This window comes from Scleropages formosus, chromosome 2 (assembly GCF_900964775.1).
Source record: "Scleropages formosus chromosome 2, fSclFor1.1, whole genome shotgun sequence".
NCBI classification, from domain to species: Eukaryota; Metazoa; Chordata; class Actinopteri; order Osteoglossiformes; family Osteoglossidae; genus Scleropages; species Scleropages formosus.
The window spans coordinates 32,430,390-32,444,770 of record NC_041807.1 but is presented as its reverse complement, the minus strand read 5'-3'; the positions used below and the strand labels follow the sequence as shown (position 1 = coordinate 32,444,770).

The following is a 14,381-nucleotide window of genomic DNA, read 5'->3' as shown; positions in this document are numbered from 1 at the left end:
AATTTTAAAACTTCTTAAAACTTAGAGGCGCGTGTTACTTTGAATTGATACTAAATATAGATACGTACAATAAATACTATAAATATGCCAACTTTTTGTTGATGGAGGAGTTACACAAAAGAGCAGATGAAGACGGAAAAAGTGAAACAATGGCTAGACGGCCTCGCGCTCTGCCTCGCGTTGGATAACTCGCGTCCTTTTGTGTCCCTCTTCAATGGCCATTGTTGAGGGAAGTCCGGCGAATCCTTTGCCCTGATTGGCTACAGCTATGCGACGGCGGCTCCTGATTGGTCGATGGGAGAGCGACGTGCGGAGCCCGCGGCAGCCTTCATTCCCTCCCCCGCGCGCAAATAAAGTTGGACTCTCGTGGATTCAACTCTTCCAAGAATGAAGTTAACTTCTCCGCACCTGATGGTCGTGCGTGGAGGAAAGAAGGGCGCAAACATGAAGCTGTGCGGAACTTTCTTAGGTTGGTGCTACTTTTTTACTGGCTTAAAGTGCAGTTAAATTCTCTGCTTCGCGGTAGAACGTTACGCTGCTGTCGACGCCGGAGAAATGATTTAAACATCAGAACTTCTTACGGCGTGACAGCTTCCCTCAGTCTCTCTTTAACTTTTCTGTATTGTTGCAAATTGTATTGCGTACTAAATGTGTTTAATCATTTTATGGAGATATAAAATTAAGCACACATTGTATTGTGACGCGTTTGCCTCCTTCCTTTTGCTGCTATAATTTGAATTTGGGAGGATTTTTACTTCTTATGACCGTTCGTTCGCAATCAGTCCCACTTGTTGAATCAGTTGGTTTCTGATTTTTGATTTGAGTTCGAATCTGGTTTGAGCTGAATTTTGAGTTTTCACAAGTTTTCTGGTAAAGTTTTTATACTGGATTTTTTTTATGTTATTGTGCTTTTTTCATTCCTAAAAATAAGTATGGCCCTTAATAGCAGTCATTCTGTGTGTGCGGCAATGTCATGCATGCCCAGCTTCTAGTGTTATTTTTCTTTAACACGATACTCATAATGTGCGGGGCGGGGGGGGGGGGGGGTGGGGTCTGAACCTCTTCTTGGAAGTGAACATGAACAAACAAAGGAAAGTTTGTGCCTTCTGGTACTTGCGTCCTGATGCTGTGGGGACAATGCCAACCGCAAGGTTATTAAAAGTTTTTTTTTTTTTATTCTGTCAGTTTGTTCCATCTGTCGAGGGACTTTGAAGGGCAGGGCTTCCTCTCCTCATTCGCTCAGCTGCCATCCTATGCAATATTTATATGGTCCAGTCCGTCACAATATAGCCACAGTGCTGATTGTAGGCGACCCATCTGCAGGCAGCCTTTAAGAATGATCCCGGAACAGAAGTGTCCCAGCTGGTAACCGAAGAAGCCCTCTCTCATTAAATATGCAAAAACTTTTGGGCTGTTCTATGCAACTGCTCACCACTACGGCAGAAAAAGTCTTTTCCGTTATTTTCACTATGCCTACTTTTTTCTCATTAGGCAAATTTGCATCTTTATTAAGTTTATACTTAGCTGATTTGCTGTATTATCTAAATTATAGGAAACGCGCGTCATATGCTTATTTACAGTAATCCGCTGTGCCCTCTCATTAAGACTCGAATTACATGCGCGTAATTACTTTACAGTGGGGCGGGATTCGAGCGAGAGCCTCAGCCTTGAGTTACGAGCGCACCGGGCGGATGTGGAGGAGAGTGCGGCCGCACGCGTGTGAGGGTCCTGGGAGGGACAGGCGTCCCCGAGGTGGTCTCTGGATTGCTGAGGTGTGTGGAAAACACGTGGGAGAAGCCGTTCAGTTAAAATGACCTGTTTGATATTTGAACAAAAGCAATTAGTGCTTTATGACTCCTCCTGCTATAGTGACCGTGGTGCTCTCCATGGTTCTGAATCCAGCATGAGGACTGCTGTGTGAGGTTAAGTTCAATTGGCTCCTGGTTTTACCACTGTATGTGTGAAAGCATGTTCACACTTCACTTTTTGACACCATGTGTACTTTTGTCTATATAGCAGGTGCTGTGGAGCGTGTTGCTGCGCCCTGTTGTGTTGCTGCGTTGCGGCTTTGCGGAGAGTGTGTAGCGCAACCGAAATCACACTGATGCGCCGTGGACATCAATGATTGATTTTAGCTTGAATGAATAACAAAAGGAGTGCAAAAATGCCTGCTGCAAGGAGATAAGGATTTAATAGAATTTCTGAAAGGCGAAGGTTGGCTTTTGAATATTCCATGCATGCACGGTGTGGTGGCACCAGATAAAGGATGGCATTTGTGGAGAATATTCTCAAATGGCTTGTAATGAATGGTTGTCATTTTCTCTAATGGCTGGGAGACAACAAAAGGAAACGGTGCTATGTGTTTGGGAGAATTTCAAAGTTTCCGTTAATATGTGTTTATTTGTTGGAAGCTGGAAGTTAAGTCAAAGTAATACCGATTTTCTTATTTTTTTTTTTTTTCAGATGTATGGGGTTTATTTTTTTTGCGTTTGGCTTCTTGTGCAGTATAAAAGCATTTCTCTCACCTGCCTGTGCTGTGTGCACCGATACTATACAGGAAGGCAATACATTTTATTTTTACTTTTTTTTTTCAATTACACAAGTAAAAGGAAAATTAAAATAGAAGTGTCAAGTTAAATTACTAAAACGTTTAAACACAGCTACCTAATCCCCTACACTTTCATTCGGGGGAATTGATGTGGTCCTTTGCCATATTGACTCTCTATGTGTTTATTCACTTTATTCTTGTTGTTTAAACCCCTTTCCCACAAAAACACGTCATTTCTACACGAATTCAGATCGGGGTAAGTGTGTTACGGTGCAGCATACATCACTTCTGCGCCGGTAAATTGTTCATTGTGTGAATTATTGGACAATACCACTTTGGGGGGATTCTAGGGGGGGTTCAAGTGACAGTTGTGATATGTGCAAGCTTTCGCAGAAGGGAGGGGGGGGGTAGGGGTTTTTAAAAATTAATCACTTATCCCGAATTATGCCACCTCTGGCTTTTAGCCTGAGCTGCTTTTGGATATTTGAGCATCTGATTTCTCCGGTGGTTTAATGGATCAGACACCGATCATGGTAGCTCCCTTACAGATTTGCCTTAAAATTCATCCTTTCCTGAATACAGGCATAAAAAAAAAAAATCAAACCTGGGTTACTGGGTAAAGGATCTGTGACAGCGGGGGAGTGAACCATCACAGTTGGGAGGATGTGGCTTTGAAACATCTATTAGTCCCCAAAATCCAAGCAGCCTAGTTTAAATGCTCCACAAAGGTCATAAGAGGTGTGTGTGTGTGTGTGTGTGTGCGCGAGGGGAATATAGGGCTTCTCTTTGAGTCATTGTGGGGGGTGCCCGTAGCCCAGCCCATATGATGCTGTGCTGTGGGTTTTACTACAGCTTTCCGTGATGTCACGCGCAGGCGGGGGGGGGGTGGGGGGTGGGGGGGGACAATGGCTCGTGAGGGAAAGGTAAGTCAATATTGCATTTTCTCGCTGACAAAAGGCAAATGAAGCCATGTTTTTTATGCTTACAAACAAGTCGCATTTGAGGCCCCGTTAAGAGAGCTGCGATCTCCAGAAGGCGGAGAAGAGCCCCAGTATCGCTCTCACTTCGATTCAGCCCATATCGGGACGCTAGTGGATAATAATTATTATTATTATTGTTTTAGCTGGGATATTGCGGACGTGCTTTTTGACTTCAAATCGAAGTTGCTGAAATAAAGACGAGGATACTCGCATTTGTGATTTGCGACAGGACGACGCTTCCGAGAGAAATATTCCTTCTCAGGTATTCCCATTATCGCATTCCTATTTTTTTTTTTTTTTCGTCATTATTTTGCATCGGTTACGGGCCGCGTTTGTATTTTCAGTCGAGTTTTTCTTGTTTTTGTCAGATTTCAGTGAGCACGCATGTCTCGACGGGCTCCAAGCCCGTCTTTTGTCTTTTATAGAAGGAAAAAAAAAAAACAAAAAGCGAAACAAAAACAGTTACATAAATCATTACATATACCGGTTTCGTAAACGCTGCCAGGTTTGGAATCGCTTAACTGTTACGAAGCTCAAGTTCCTGACACACTTGTTTTCTTTCCGATTCGCGACGCACGTCTGAATAAAAATGAAGTATAATTAAGTACACTTTTTCGTTTAAGCCTCTTGCAGCGAGCCGCATGTAGACAAAGCAATTCCCACATGCTTTTTGGCGCAGATTAATAAACATAATAAACATAAATGACACGTTTCCTATTATTATGATCGGAGACGCAGCGCTGAGCGCTTCTCCGTTCGCGGACACAATGAAAAAGACGGCAGAAGAACTGCTTTAGGAGTTCCGGACTGCTTGTTGTTTAAAATGTGCTGCTCTGGGTACTGTACTTCTATTGTGTACGGAGCGGAGGTGCGCGGCGACAGGAGTGTCAAAAGTAGCGGGGCAGCCGGCCATGGCGCTCCGAGGACTCGCCTGCGTGTTGTCATCAGCCCTCCTGTCTGTCATGCCATGGTGTGTGTGTGTGTGTGTGTGTGTGTGTGTGTGTGTGTGACACGACACGCGAGCCGCGAGCGCTCACACTCCCTCTTTTTTTTCGACGTTAAAAAACGCGCATTTTCGCCGGCAGTCGAATCGTAGCGAGCGGCCGGGTGCGCGCGAAGAGCTGCGAAACGCCCGTAAAAATCGGTGTTGGTGCCAGACAAACAGTCCGCCTTTTACTGATGCCTTTTTTTTTTTTTCTGTTTCCTCCGTCCTTCTTTCTGCCTTTTTCTTTTTTTTTTTTTTTTTTTGCCCAACACACTTTTCAACGCGAGAGCCCCCTATAAAGAGGCTTCAGCGGCGGTGCTCACGCACAACTCCAGCACTATGGAGAGCGACCGCACGTACAGTCAGTACATGGGCTGTGGTGGTGTTGGTGGTGGTGATGCCGAACGGGGGGAGGGGGGGGGGGGCATCATTTGATGTTCTGCATTGAAAAAAAAAAAAAAGATGTCAGCCACTCGTGAGGTTGTGAGCGGAAGATGCAGCACTTCCTGGGATGGTAGAGCAGCGCTCCCATGTACACTGGGTCGCAGCCCTCTGTCCGGCGCCTCGCACCCTGTCTCTCTGTCTCTGTCTCTCTCTGTCTCTATCCCTCCCTCTGTCTCTCTCTCTCTCTCTCTCTGTCTCTCTGTCTCTGTCTCCCTCTGTCTCTGTCTCTCTGTCTCTGCTCCTTCATCCCTTCTCACAGGCCCTTTGTTTACATGTACCTCGCTTATCATGTTCCCACAGTATTCTCACTTAAATGCTATTTCTGTTTCTTCCTCTTATTCTCATTATTATTATTATTATTATTATTATTATTATTATTATTATTATTATTATTGTATGCCCAGTAAATATATAAGTGGTCGGTTTGGCCTCTTGCATCCCTCTGCCAGCAATATCGTGTTTTTGTGCGGCGTCTCTGAGGCATTGTGTTGTGACGCACTGTTCGTTTTCAAAATCCTGTGTTCTGTGAAACATGATTTATGCCATAATGACTAACTTGGTTTGTCTGGTTTGCAGCACTGGAATATTTTAAATTGCCCGCCTTAGTGCTTTTTTCTGTACGCCTATTTGATTTCTTTTTCAGCTTTTTTGTTTTGATGTAAAGCAAAATATACTGTATACTTTCATGGTAGCCACTTTCTGACTAGCCTTACAGAATCTTAAAGTATAGTGAGGTTATTTTGCACTGCGACATTGTAGAATTCTTATTTCCCGTTTAGGCTCATACAGAGGGACACTTTGTCTGAGAAACATAAAGAGAAACTTTAAAGACAAAACAGCCCTTCATTCTGCATTCTAAACATATCAAACTAGAGTGATTGGAACTCTTTTAAAGGTTACCAGCAGCATCCATAAAACGTGGCTTTGTTTGCAACGGATAAAACTTCAATTAAGTTGTGCTTAAAACATTCAATGTTGGCATTGCCACTTTTATTACTAGTGAAATTGTAAGAGAGCTTGTGCTGTTTACATCCTTTGAGAAGATTCTAAGTCGGCCTCAGATTTACTTTACACATTTAGTCACACGTCTACATGAGCAGGTAATAAAACACGTGTTAAAATGTGTCGTTCTTCTCAGGGTTCATTTTACACTTTTTCTTGAGATTGTGGTCTCGATCTGGCTTTTCTCCGTGCTTAAAGTCAAGTTTCTTCTCAGTCTCTTGAGTTGCAGTGGCGTGCGCTATATTTTAACGCCAAACTTTAAAGAAACAGGAAAAAATTCCGAAGAAAATTTCTGCGTGGCCTTAAGTCGTCAATTACCCAACACTTAATGAGATTATTTTTTCATAATTTATCACATTTTCAGCATTAATAGAATTTAGTTCATAGAGGCATTGTGAGGTCAAAGTATTAGAGCTCCAACTTTCAGCTGCTGTTGAAAACAAAGAGAAAACCTGTCTATGCTTCCATTTTTTCATTCACAATAAAAAAATGATGTTGTTAAGTTAGTTTTCTCCTTCCTCCTAAATATATGTAGCCGTTTACTATGCAGCCATTTATTATGGTTGGGGTGAGGGGCAGATCTTGGCCTGTGTTTTGCATGAGATGCCGTATCGTCAAGCCAGAGCTCCTCTTTACTACCCAGCATGCCACAATCAGCCACAACGACGTCAAGGCCTCCTCAACGTGTACACACATTTCAGGGCACCGTAAGCAGAGCAAAAATAAAAGCAATAGATTTGCTTTCGAGACATTTAAACTGAGCGAGGGTGTGCCTTATCCTCGTCAGAAGGGGAGACGGAGGAAGACAGAGGGGAGCGGAGGGGGGGTGGGGAGAGGGTGGCGGAGTGGGGGGCGGCTGAGGAGAAGGAGGGAGTTTGTTGATTTCCCTTCCAGAGCGCGAGGTGCGCTTGTTTAGATTTGCTGCTCGCGCTCCCATCTGGAGGCTGCGGCTGCAGGTTTCTGCGCGCGTGCCGAGGGAGAGACAGATGGAGGTCACGGAGAGGGACTCGCTCTCGGGAAATTAACCAGATTGGAGGCCGAGGAGCGCGTGACGGGGTTGTTCGGAGGTTCTTGGAAAGCGCGAACCGTAGCGCGCCGTGTTTTTTGCAGTAAACGGTAAACATCCGCCGAAGTGAAAGACGCTGGCTGAGACAGGTGTGGGCGGCTTATTATACATCGCCGTGAGCTCTTTGCTGGTAAGTGCGGTCCTCTCTCAAATGAACTTGCTCCCTCCGCGCATGGATGGCCCACCGCATGTGCTCCCTGGCTCTGGAACTTCAGGTTTTCTGTTAAATCATGTCTCAGTGAGTGGGGAAAATGTGGCAATGTATGTTACTTCAAATTAATTTTCTGTCACTTCGGAGATTATTGATGGGCCCCTAAATGAGGGATGGAGCTCCGTTTGCCAACACTAATACCGTAGTAGCTGGAGACTCTTAATTCCGTCTACCACGTTGGCTGGGATAGTTTTACTGGTGCGCGTTTGGCTTTATAGCAGATGAATGATGTAAGAGAATTTTTTAACGCTGTTTCTTAATGTGTTTGGTTGATAACCTGATAGGAGAACCTTTTCTCCATCTTTCCCGTGCTCTTTATTCTGGGGCTGATATGTTTGATCATTATGGTGAAGAGGGGGGAAAAAAAAACTTGATTTATGGATGATTCATTATTTAGTGCCTCGGTTCCCCCTGCCCTCACCCTTTTTCATACACTTGAAACTACTAAAGGGACAATAAAAATGCGCAGATTTGATTGATTCTAATGGCAGAGTGTGCTGTTCCAGCTGGGACCCTAGTTAAGGACGGTGCCAGGAAAGCGCTGGTCTCAGCATGAGAGGTTCCTCCGGCTCCGTCCACCATCATCCTACTTGATCCCCATGTTCATTTCTTCATCGCTCTTCCACTGATACTGTCTTAATAAAGTCTTCTCCCCCTCACCCCGCACCCCGACCTCTCCGCCACGTGTCCCTCCCCGACTTTGATCCCACAGAAAATGAGTTTCGAGGCGAGCTGGTGAAGCAGAGGTGGACGAGAGGAGAGAGGATCAGCAGTTGCGAATCTACAAAGGGCCTGCAGAGCAGACAAATCAAAGTAAGTGGCACGGCGCTTCGCTTCCGCCTTCGCAGCATCCCATAGGGGGGGATCTGTGGGTGGGGGATGGGCGGGTGAAGTGGGAGGGAGAGGGAGGGGGAGGAAGGTGCACGGGATGATGCGTGTGGCCGCCTGCGTCGGACTCTTGCGTTTCAGCCCCCCAAACAGAACAAACGAAATCCTGTCCGCTCAGCTTTTGGTTTCAGGGACCCGTTCGGAGTGGTCCTCGGGCGCGATAACTCAGCCTCAGCAAGGGATGTCCTTGACTTACTTGCGTTTAACTAATCAGCATTAAAATCTCTCTCGCTCTCGCTCCAGCTTTATTGCTTAGGTGTTTGTTTTGTCCTCCTGCTGAATAGACTTTTTTCGCTTTGAATAAATTGCAGCCGTTTTTTTTTTTTTTTTTTTTTTTTTTTGAAAAACTTTGTATAAATTGGAGCCCGCGTCTTTTTCTCGAACACCTTCTTGTTCGGGGATGGCATGTGCAGTCGCGCATCCGCAGTCGCGTCGCAGAAGCAGATGATCCCTCTCGTGGGCTGTGCGTTTCCCTTCCTCCCACTGATATTGAGCGCACATCAAACGGAATCACTTTATTGATCTTTTTTCCTGCTTCCAATAGTGCCACTGCTTTTAAAGCATTCAATTGGATTATTCAAAAGACTGCTTCATTTACTTTCTTATCATCCCGGGGGATTCCTTAGATGTTTAAAAAAAAACTCCCTTTGAGGGGTTCGCTTAGAAAAAAAACAACAAAATTAACCAAATTATGTGTTAGAATTCTGTTTTCTTATAAAACCGAGGGGGGAATATATTCGTGTTTGTTGCTGATGGACCGTGCATCGCTGGAGTGAAAGTGCGGCCGGTTCTGGCACGCACCGGCACTTTGATATGGTTTGGACTCCTAATTGGCAGTTGCGGCCCGCAGGTAATTTCCGAAACGTCGGTCCATCAGCCGGTCGCCGATTGCGTCGTCTGCTAAATGCGCCATGTTGCTCCTGGTCTCGCTTGTAAAAGTGAAAATGAATAAAAGGCTCATTTATGCATGCGGGGGAAGAGGGGTGACCTTCTCTATGAAGTCATTGCCCCCAGCCACAAATTTACATATAGCTGTCAGAATGCAGCGCAGAAAGCCTTCATGTGAGTATGGCACACAAAGAGGGACATTATTAATAATGTACACTGCGGCCTGCAGGCACACGTAGGCCCCTCCTTGCGCTCGCTTTCATACACACACACCCATGCACGCACGCACACACACACACATTCCGCTCCACAGTTTCCGCTGGAGAAGCCGGTACAATTTTTTTTTTTTTTTTTTTTTTTTTTTTTAAAGCATATGATTAAAACCGTGGCACGGGACATGTTTAGACACACATCGCAAAGCCCTTTAAAACAGATTAGGAAAATGAGGAGAATGGTTGTTGAGATTTATTATGTGTTATTTCAAAGGGGGAAAACAACTGCAGCTTTAGTTACATTATACCACATTATGTTCAGTTTGACAGTGGTCCTTTCATATTAATAATGCATTAAACTAAGAAAAACTTGTTAGTCTTAAAAAAAAATACTTTCAGGTTTTGAAAAGCGTTCGAGCGCAGCTCTGAAAATCAGCGAGCGTTAAAGTCGAGCGCATCTGCTTAATCTGTGTAAATCGTACGTGCGCAACGACGCGAGTTCGTAACGGGAAGAACGCGTTGCGCTTCGGACAGCGGAAGCACGGAGAGGTTTCACCTGCCCGGTTGGTCTTCACAAACGTGTCCATTGACACGTGGACTCGCGCGGCGCCTCGGCCGCAGTTTAGGAAGTTCCGTTCAATAGCCGCGCACTTTCTCATTCGGCCTGAGCGACCGAAGCGAACCAAAGGGGAGAATTAGATTGCCCCTCGGAGTCGTGCACAAAGTGGGCCCGTTGTGTGGATGCGCATTCATCTGGGCCCATCAGAACCCGCGCCTGAAAGGAGCCCTCGCTGCACCTGTAAGGCCGGGCCACTCGGAGCAGGCCCCCGGCACACAGCGCTTTTTGTCCGCCTCTCCCTTTTAAAAGCATTTATCAGCAGGAAGTGGAGACTGCCAGGGCGTCTGTTTAAATCAGCTATATCCGTGCCAACTTTCGCTGCAAAGTGCGACAAAGCCGCTAAGTGCGGCGCTCGCGCCAAACGTGATGTCCCTAGTAATCAAAACTAATGGCCTTATTGTCCAATAAGCCCGCGGTGGCTCGGAGTGCGCTCTTTTTAAAAAGCGCCGTGAATTGAGCGCGGGCGTCGGGGGGCGACACCTGCTCCTTTGTGACGGCCACCGTTGCGTCGGGAGCGCGGGCGCCGCGAAAGGAGGAATTACGGCGATTGTGTTATTATTATTATTGTCCCCATCGCGGCGACGCTTCGGTCATAAATGGGCATCGCCCCAGCATGCGCCACCGTGGCGCCGTACAGTGTCCAATCACGGTGATTGTTCAGGTGCGGTAAATTATAGGAGGAGGCCTGCCGGGGGGCTGCGGGGGCAGGGGTGGGGTGGGGTGGGGTGGGGTGGGGGGTATTAAAGTGCAGCACAAACACTGCAGGTTTTAGTGTTGAGATTAATAGGGGCTTATTTCACTTTCATTTTTAGCCCTGTGATCTTTCAGCGATTCCTTTGTCGTTTCCCATCCCGTCCAGGCGGCTGAAGCGCGTTAGAGCTCCATCTAGGTTTCTCGCGCGGAATCCGCTTCGTGTTTTTACATCCTCGCACGGTCTCTGGAATTGAAAGAGGCGATGAAAGCGCCGAGCCGGTACGCGGAGCCGTCGCCGTGAGGACACGCGCGAGGGAAACGGCCGCGAACGCGCGCGAAGCGCGCTCCGGCGTGACCGCCGTCGCCGTGCATGCGCGTTCGTACGTATACGTACAGGTGCGTGTTCGTGTGCATGCGCGTGCGTGTTTCTCGTTGCGTTCGGCCGGACGTGTTGGGATAGGCACTAGGGTGTTGCACACATGCTGTTTTTCTCCTGGAAACAACCGTCGCTTTCTTCATCTCCCCTCCTCGTGGCAGATGAGCCAAGACAGCGAAAGCAAGAGAGCACGTACTCGCTCCAAGGGAATAAGAGGTGAGTCCAGTGCAAAGTTTGACGTGAAACATTTCTTCTTCCCCCCCCCCCCCCCCCATTTCTACTGGAACCCAGTGCCAGTGAGATGTGCAGGATAACTGTTACTTTCGAGCACATGCGTTTCATCATCGCTGCTTGTGAACCGTTTCGGGGGGTTTTTTTAATGACAGATCTCAGTTTTCTTAAAATTGACTTGTGGGACTGCAAGTGCAAAATACATCAATAACAACTTAGGAGAGATTGATTTTACCCAAGGTGCTGTTGTGTTATGAACCCACTGGGTTGCCAGCAGTCACAGAGATGATGAAAGAGCGTGAAATAATTGCTGGAGAATTCAAGCTTTGAAAGGAATACATCTGAATTATTTTGGTCATGTTTTTAGATTTTTGGCACTTTGTCAGCTGATTCAGAATTTTAATTGGATGCATTTTCTTGTAACAGATTAATTACTTATAATAACATCGCAGTGTTTTCATACTTTTTCCTACCGACAGCACCAAAAGTTTATTTATTCTTGTTTCACTTGTACCGTGCTCTTGCTTTGTGGCCTGCCCCGTATCGTACATTTCGGGCTCTGCACGATGTTAGGACACAAGACAGAAATATAGTTTTGCAGAGTCTTGTTTGATTAAACGCATTCTTGTCCTTCAGTCTGTTTAATGAGCTTCTGCCTTGTTGCCCTCGTATGAGGTTTTTTATTCATAGTCAGGTGCATGTTGTGTATGTCGCTACCTTTAATAAAATTCTCAAACGTAAATGAAAGTGTTCAATATCCTGACTTTAGAGAAGTGAGAGTCTGTCAATTAAAAGAGGTCACAGTTTGATTTAGATGAAAGATACCTTTGCCCGTTGTTGTTTGGATCTGTAATTGTTATCGTATTTCCCTTTCTCCCCCAGTGCCTATAGAGCTTGTAGGACAGGAGTTCAGGTAAGAAGACGGCTGGCTGTTTTCAGGAACATTGCATCACAATATTTGATGTGCACGCCTGAGCTCGAAGGAGACGAACCCTGCAGATTCGGAAGCACGGCGCGTTCGGTGGTTATAGCTTTTTCTCAAGGATGAAGACGCGCAAAATGAAGAAGCGGTGTGTAGCTCAGCATCCTGAAGGATGTTGCCAAGGCCGGTGCGATGCCTAAGGTCGTGAGGTAGCCAATTAAACGGAAACGATACGAAGGCCCCCGTTTCACCGCAGCCCTGAAATTAGTACCAAAATGGGGTTCCCGTGCTCGCCGTACTCTCTTCGTTGAGACCTCGCTTGGCCGTGTGTCTTAACAATACCCTGTTGTACTCGGACATCAGGTTTTGCTCCCGCTCCTTGTCTTCGGACGTCTCTGCGGTTACTGTCGCCGCACTTTGCGAACGGATGCCGTTCTGTACGGAAACGGCTTTCCCGCGCCCTCACGAGCCCATCATTTGTAAATCAAAAGTCAGCGTTGACTAATTTCTCATTTGTCATGCCTCACCTTGCAGCATAGATCTACATTCACGATGTGCACCTAAAGGCATACGACAGGGTGTGTTGTATGATTTAAAATGCTAATGTAGCATTTAATAAATAGAAGCGGTAATATTTATTTAAATAATAATGGCCAATATTTTAAAAATTAATGGGAATTTGCGTCGGCAGTCCTCGGGGAAATCTCCGATGTCTAGACAGCGGTTATAATTGTCACGAGAAGGGAGTTAATTGTAGTCGCAGGTAATGAGAGGAGTTATATGTGGAGGTTGTAAAGCTGGTAGTAGTTGTGGCTAGTAATGGGAAAATTTTATAGTTTTCAGATATTAACAAGGGTTGTTCTAACAGAATTTACATGAAAATTCATTGATACAAGTTGTATTGCTGATAAAACTGTTCTGTTGTTTGTCATATTAACTATCTATCTCCACATAGTGTGTGCATGCATTTCTCTTAATTTGCTGACGAACACTTGCTTCATATACATTGATGCGCTCGAGGCTATTCTTTGTCTGAACGTAAAGGGAAAACAAAATACTTAAAAGAGACTAATTCCAATCAATTTATTTCTGACCCCCCCATTTAGCTGCCCAACTCCGGGATGCAAAGGCTCAGGCCATATCAGTGGAAAATATGCACGACACAGAAGGTAGGGCAGATTCCACTGTAGTGACACAAGACACAGGCTAGACCTTAACCAGCCGTCTATTGAAAGCAAAGAGCTTTAACTGAAATATAAAATCAGTGTTAACTCTGCATTGGACGAGAACACACAGTACTAGACGATTCTCGGTTTCTGGGTGTCCCTGTCACAGGTGGAAAGTATAGCAGATAAGGGAGCAGCAGGAGAGGTTTCTCAGGATGACCCAGAGTCGGCAGAGATCAGAACCCTACAACCCAAATTTCAAAATGTCTCAAGTTTTTTTTTTTTTCTTTTTTTTTAGAAAAGCTGATGCTGCCATTTACTTAGAATTACTTGGCATGCTAACTTAGAATTTACTTTAATGATACATTTTAATAAATTGCCACGTGTTTTTCACTTATATAAGTTTCTCTGCCCCCTCCGTTAGTTTCTGGATGAGGGATATATTGAATTTTATCCAAACTGCTTTGTTTCCTAATGAAGCCTTCCATTTGATTGGATTTTATGTGTCTCCTAACATATTGCCTTGCAATGGGTTCATACTCAGCATCTGTCCATTATTCATGTCATTCACCCATGAATTAGCATGTTATTTACTTCTTACTATGTTGATTTCACTTGCTGTATCCGTGAATGATCTGTCTAAAGGACCTGACTGTTATATGGACTCCTCGTTTAACCTAACCCTCCATTCTGCTCTTCTGTATCTGCAGTGCTCTGAGCTGTCCACTGGCGAGGAAAAGGAGGCTCCAAGAGGCCGACTCAGACCAGGATCAGCCCATCTCCAAGAGGAAGTCCCACCCTCTCAAGCTGGCCCTGGATGAGGGCTACAATGTAGACAGCGATGGCAGCAGCGAAGACACGGAAGCCAAGGAGGACTCCTGCGCAGAGGAGTCAGAGGAAACTCCAGAGGACCAGGATGAGATGGTTGAGGAGAAGGAGAAGAACAAAGAGCGGTCAAACACAGACGAGGATGAAGATGGTGGGTATTCAGAAAGCCAACGTCCTACAGAGCGCTGACAGTGGTGGCAACAAAAGCTGCTATTGTGATACTAACAGCACTGCTAGGATATTGAGTGCAGAAGAAGTGATTGTGTGATCAGTCTCTATCATGACTTTTTTTGGCTACATTTCATAAATATGTTCTTAATTT

The 14,381-nt window shown here is 45.6% G+C and overlaps 1 protein-coding gene across 8 annotated transcripts in view; it reads left to right on the top strand.

Moving 5' to 3' along the window:
• The first annotated feature begins 369 nt into the window (after window positions 1-369).
• The window catches only part of myt1b (myelin transcription factor 1b), a 29,441-nt gene continuing 15,429 nt past the window's right edge, over window positions 370-14,381 (top strand). For 3 of the 8 annotated variants that reach the window (XM_018737748.2, XM_018737749.2, XM_018737746.2), the window contains exons 1-6: window positions 370-469; window positions 7,949-8,049; window positions 11,074-11,128; window positions 12,026-12,056; window positions 13,172-13,234; window positions 13,942-14,210. In XM_018737748.2, coding sequence (XP_018593264.1) covers window positions 388-469; window positions 7,949-8,049; window positions 11,074-11,128; window positions 12,026-12,056; window positions 13,172-13,234; window positions 13,942-14,210 — 601 coding nt within the window. In that variant the 5' untranslated portion in view covers window positions 370-387. Of the gene's footprint in view, window positions 470-3,505; window positions 3,791-6,810; window positions 7,156-7,948; window positions 8,050-11,073; window positions 11,129-12,025; window positions 12,057-13,171; window positions 13,235-13,941; window positions 14,211-14,381 lie in introns of those variants that run through there. The other 5 variants (XM_018737750.2, XM_018737751.2, XM_018737752.2 and 2 more) reach the window with 5 other exon arrangements.